Here is a 6,072-nt window from a genome sequence, read left to right as displayed (position 1 = left end):
TGGCAGATGACAGCTGTTCGGATTTGGGGATGCTTAGGTGAAATTGGCCATTCTACTATTTATAAGTTTAATTTTTACCAATATTTTTTTTTCGTGGCCTTTTAAGTTATGAAAAAAAAGACTGAACTACAAAAAAAGATTTCAAGCTTGAACCGCTGAACCGATTGAGATGAAGTTTCCATGCAGGTTGCAGGAAGTTTTCTTGTTAGTGAGTCGACAACAACGGAGAAGGCCAAATATTAATTTCACCAAACCCTCGGAACACAATACTTATGGGTGTTTGGTATTTACTTGAAAATGTACCTACTGCTCTCCGTAGAATTTTGAGTATATTCAGTGCGGTGGTAGATATTTAACTACATAATGTGAATATTCAGTTAATGCTCATTTTGTCTTACATTTTATTTTGCATTAGGTTTAAGCTGGACTTTTGCTTGCTGGCTTTTAAAATTTATTTCGCAAGTTAGATCTACTTACCTTTCAGTTCTATGAAGAACGCATGTAAACAGGATGCAACACGGTAGTAATTAATAATCCCAAATTGTTAGAAAAGTGTTTATTCAAAATATGATAATAATTTGCGATATACATTAATTTCATTTGTACAGAATATAACCCAAACACAACTAGCTGAAACTACCTAACTACCCCAACGGTAACTGGCAACACTACACGCTTGTGCAAACAAAACACAACTCTATCTTGTACTCCATAAAGTTCAGATCGCTTAGCACCATTCACACATACATAAAATACTTCAATTTTAAAATATTTGCAAAAAAATATTGCTTTACATAATAATAGTCTGTTATTGACATTGGAATGGCAAAAATATCTATTTACGTGAAAATTTCAGAAGAAGGTTAAAATCTGAAAAAGATTGTTGAAGTGATTCTGTCAATGATCTTGACAGAATAGAGCTGTATTCTGAGCTGTGCTAAAATGCAAGTTAATAATTTGCTTGTTTTTAATAATCAACTTGTTAAGAACAGCTGATTAAAGCTGTTAAAACAATATAAATTAAGAAAAGGATGGACCATTAGCCTCCCCTTTTAACACAACCCTCCATAAAAAGAATTAGGCATTATTCACTGGATATGTCACACCAATGACAGCACATCACCAGTATTGCCACACACAAAATTTTAACCTAAAATGGTAGAAACTATTTCAACTCTCGGTAATTGTCTGTTAGTCGCTAAGTTCTAGATCGGAATCTGAGTCCGGTCGTCCTCGGATGGTCTTCTTGCTCTGTATTTGCACCATGCGGGCTTTGCGGGCGTCTGCGGGCGGGACGAGGAGGTCACCGTTGTATTCGATTGCTTCTGACCTGAAAATTAATAAAGGAATTAGGCATTTATTATATTAAAAGCGAAAGTTTGCAAAAAACATTTAAATAAATAAATATTTTGATGAATCTTGGTTACCTTACATAACTGTTTTTCCGCAGTTTCACCAGCGTCCTTTTGGAACTGCGGTTCGTACCGGGATAAAATATAGCCTGTGTTACTCGGGGATAGTGGATTCCTAACAGTGTTCTAAACGATTCTTCCGTGTTTCGGAAAGCACAATAAGTCCCGGCTGTCATTGAACATCTTGGGCAGTCGTTACGGGTAGTCAGAAGCCAGTAAGTCTAACGACGAGTCTTACCAAGGGATATTGGATTGCCCGAGTAATTGGATTGAGGAGGTCAGACATGCAGTCGCTTTATAACACACTGGTACTCAGCTGCACCCGGTTAGACTGGAAGCCGACGCCATAGGGAATGGCCTAGGCAGATGATATTAGTATAGCTACCTAGCTATCCGCCACTCGAGCAGCTCGGTGGAGAAGTCGTCGCGGTTGCCGAGCTCCGTGAAGCCGACGATGAAGTCCTTGGTCTTGTTGTCCTTCACCAGCCCGATGGTGGGAATCACACGGATCTTCAGACGACCTGCAATGTAAAAAGCAGAATGATTTATTTATTTATTTATTTAATAGTTCATGTACACAGATACACACACATCAAATTACAACAGTTAGGTAGATTTTTCATGTTTTGTAAAGGCGTACAAATATTGAAAACATAATATTTCTAGTTTTGATACATATTAAGTAGTATAGGAATAGCCCATGCATCGCGTCCCGTCTCAAGTATATTCCGTACTCAGACAAAGTGCCTATGTAGTGAATAAAATTAATAATATCCGACCATAGTTCCTGAGCTTAGCGCGTTCAAACAAACAAACTCTTCAGCTTTACAATATTAGTAAAGATAGATGCCAATGTAAATTTTGGTGTATTGAATTGTTTTCAATAATTATGATTTTGTTTGCTCCACTCACCAGTGAGGAACGGCGCCCTCTCCACGTCTAGCTTGACGAACCTCGTCTCTATATGCTTCTTGGCGAGCAGCTTGAGATGCATGTCCACTATCTTGCAGCGAGGAGTGTCACTCTTGTAGAAGTGACACACCACATTCTCACTCTTGTTGCAGACGGTGAAGAACTCCTTCTCGCCGTCTATCTCTGTGTAGTCGCCGTGGCCCTGGGGAAGAAGTATTGGTGATGTTTAGACAAATAATTTAAAAATTGAAAGTGTAATTTAACATGGCTTATGTTTAACTGATCACCAGAAATAGTAACAAATAGCAGACAAAAATAGTAAATGATCACCAAAATGAAACTCGCATTTTAATGTAAAATGATAACCAAAGTTTTAACACTTTGCTATCCCATTTAAGTGAAATTACTCCAAAATAAATCATGCGCAAGCCAAAAATAGTAAATGATCACCAAAATTAAACCACCATTTTAAAGTAAAATGATAACCAAAGTTTTTACATTCTGCTATCCTATTTAAGCAAAATGAGTCCAAATAAATCATTGTTATCCCAAAAGTAGTAAATGATCACCAAAAGTAGTGAATGATCATCAAAATTATACCAGCGTTTTAATATAAAATGATAATCAAAGTTTTTACATCTTGCTATCCTGTTTAAGTAAACTGACTCCAAAAAAATAAGTTCGGCCTGATACAATAAATGTAATTACATTATGGGGACCCTTTTCCTGCACTAGGGTGGAAAATTGTCTATTGCATGCCTCTAAACAGTGCGATAAGAGTGTGTTTTCGAGGGAGTGTATTGAGAAACACATTCTTCTTCTTCTTTCTCCTGCCCTGTTCCCAATTTTACTTGGGGTCGGCGCAATATGTCATTTTCTTCCATTTTCCCCTGTCACTCGTCATACTGACACTCACGCATGCATTGCAAGCCGGACACATAACTTAATATGGCATCATAATACTTTATTTGATAATAAGCCTACATTTTATGGCAATCACAGTGACTTATTTAGGCAAAAATAATACATTAATTTGGTCGTCAAGAGTTGGTGATCATTTACTAAATTTGGTGGTCGAATACAATTTAAAGTGAAGTCGTGACTAAAATAGCTGGTACTATTACATTTTTAGACTTTATTTTTCTGGTGTTCAGTAGATTTTTCTGGTTGCAAAACTAAGGGTATCAAAGCATTTTATGGTGGTCATTATATTTGTTCCCATTTAACATTTTATGTGTAATCTTTTCACAAAAGTCAATGGCGGCTGGTCCCTGCCACGTCTCTGCCATCCACTGATACCTACTCGAATATCGCCAGTTTTTTAGGTATTAGTACCACTGTCAGTTAGTTTTTCAAATAGTACAGTCAGACTCACGCACAAAGGGTTACGTACAAAAATCACGTTTGTTGTTTGAGAGTCCTTTAAAATATTTTTTTATTCTAGTGTTCATAACGGTTGTTATAGCAGCAAAAGAAATAAATGATCTCTGAAAATTTCAACTGTCAAACTATCATGGTTCATGAGATACAGCCCGGTGCCAGACAGAAAAGTCTTAACAATAACGTCTTGTTTTACTTTTTTCGGGATAGTAACCTAAAAATGCAGTGAACAAGAGTATTTACAGTCTTTACTATACTAAACACCTCGGTTATAAAAAATAACATCTCTGCCTGCCGTTTGAGGGTATAAATAAATGTATATTATACTCACATTAGCCATCCACTCCTGTTTAGCCTTAGCTCTCTTCTTCATCTCGGCGATGCGCTGCTGTCTGATCGCCTCCAGGTCACTCGAGTCCAGGGTTTCTAACCTGCAATTGTAAAAGGTAATTTTATATAATAGCTGTGTTATTTCACCCTTTTATTGAGAGAACTATTTATAAAATGGCTAACCTAACCTAACTCATTATATGGGTTATCTAACACTGAAAGAATTCCATATATAGCTGAGTGGTTCTAAAGATTAGCACATCGAAACGAACATACTCTTTAATTTTATCTTATCTTAACTGAAAAGACTTTAAAACAGTTTTGACCAAGAAATGGAAACAGTAATTTTAATTCAGTCTAGCAGAAGTTCTGGAGACTTGTTGTTCTAGAGATATCACCAGCAAAACAAATAATATTGTTCTGCTTCATTAAAATAATAATGAAATACTTGCGGTTACCTTTCAATTTCACTGTCCAGCTGCTTCTCCATGTTGGAGGCAACCTGGTGCAGGAGCTGGTCCATGATTGTAGGTTATTGCTGAAAGTATATGAATATACATACAAATTATTGCTTATTTTAGTAAAAATATGAACAATACCACTATTTACCTTCTAAAAAATGCTTTCAAAACTTAACAACAAAATAAAATCTACTTCAATAATAAACCTTCTCCTATGTCTGACGATTCATCCAAATATGAGATACTCACGAACAAACATACATACAGGTCAAAGTTATCCTATTCAGTTGATTAATAAATGTGGTCTAATCTTCAGAGTAGAATATTTTTTTAAATATATTAATAAGTAGTTCAAACTCAAAACAATAAAAATAGATATCGTAAGTAGGTACATAGGTGGTATAAGATTTGGCCTTGAATGTAGACAAGGATAGAATAGAATATTAAAAATGAATAAAAACATTAACATAATGTTTAAAACAAATTCCTCTATTTATTCTTATAAAGTATTCTAAATATTTACGACTTAATATGAATCATTCTTACTACACAGAAAGTATCTCCGCGAAATAAGGACAAGCGTAGGCGTAATTATTTCTATATTTGGTCATAAAACAACAAAACCTGTATTTTTAAGCCCTTTATATACTTTTATTGTTATGTACAGTAACTAAATTGTATATACATAAACCATAGTTCTGTATAAATCGTAAATAAGTAGTAAATATATTGCCCTAAAATATATACAGACTTATTTAGTTTCGATGAGCTCACGCACGGCACACATGTTCATTGATCTAACAATATGAAAGAAACTTACCTTTTTCCGGCTCAAAAGAAGTTTTAGCTATATAGTAAAGCTGCTAAATATTGTAATTAAACACTTTTTGATGTATAACGATGCCGGAATAATTATTTAATTACGATTTTTTGTGAATCTAGCATAGATACCGCTATTTGATAATTGATTCACAAGGAAATGACATTGACATAAGATTCCTACTTTTGTTTTGACATGGTTTTGACAAGTGTTCAATGTTGCAAACTTAATGGGTTGGCGCGTATATAGTAGAAAATACTGTAATTTAAGAGATGTGTCATGAAAACTACTCCGTGCACTCGGATAAAATAAATAGCCTAGCCTATAGAATTTGTTGAACTTATTAGCAGTTAACATTAGCGCGTTCAAACAAACTGTTGAGCTTGACTTACTTTATTTATAGTCCTATTTCCCAGTTTATAGACGCAATCTCAGGAATTGCTAGTCCGATTTGAAAATCATTTTCTTTTTGGCATTCCGCAATTTTTTCTTTTAAATAAACGTTTTTATCTGTTTCTGTGATTCAATTATGAATCATATTGTCTGCAAATTATTTACAATTGCAATATGGTTGTAGAGCAAACTACCGTATAGATAGACCAAATGGTCATTGGTATACGATTGGTCTTATATTAGTAGCAGAATGTCCGCTAAGGTTAAAACTGCTATTGCGATTCAATTTCTATTCAATTATGACATTATTAACTTAGCAGCATCGGGCCCCGGTAATCGTATAGCGCGACTGCTAACTGCTATG

At 35.0% G+C, this 6,072-nt stretch overlaps 1 protein-coding gene across 1 annotated transcript; it reads right to left on the bottom strand.

The window, feature by feature from the left end:
- Positions 1–541: 541 nt before the first annotated feature.
- Positions 542–5,484, bottom strand: LOC124644533 (thioredoxin domain-containing protein 9). The gene is made up of 6 exons (XM_047183970.1): positions 5,316–5,484; positions 4,493–4,572; positions 4,036–4,135; positions 2,325–2,526; positions 1,798–1,933; positions 542–1,330 (listed from the first exon to the last, which is right to left on the bottom strand). Exons 2-6 carry the CDS (start codon positions 4,555–4,557, stop codon positions 1,192–1,194), a joined length of 642 nt encoding a protein of 213 aa, XP_047039926.1. The 5' UTR covers positions 4,558–4,572; positions 5,316–5,484; the 3' UTR covers positions 542–1,191.
- Between the last annotated feature and the right edge of the window lie 588 nt (positions 5,485–6,072).

The sequence above is a fragment of the Helicoverpa zea genome, chromosome 30 (assembly GCF_022581195.2).
Source record: "Helicoverpa zea isolate HzStark_Cry1AcR chromosome 30, ilHelZeax1.1, whole genome shotgun sequence".
Taxonomy (NCBI): Eukaryota; Metazoa; Arthropoda; class Insecta; order Lepidoptera; family Noctuidae; genus Helicoverpa; species Helicoverpa zea.
This window is presented reverse-complemented; position numbering and strand designations above follow the sequence as displayed.

Coding starts and splice junctions, on each gene's coding strand:
- LOC124644533 (XM_047183970.1), bottom strand. CDS start 4,557: ATGGACCAGCTCCTGCACCAGGTTGCCTCCAACATGGAGAAGCAGCTG. Junction 4,136..4,492: donor CTGGACAGTGAAATTGAAAG/GTAACCGCAAGT, acceptor TTACAATTGCAG/GTTAGAAACCCTGGACTCGA. Junction 1,331..1,797: donor CTCGAGTGGCGGATAGCTAG/GTAGCTATACTA, acceptor ATTAATTTTCAG/GTCAGAAGCAATCGAATACA.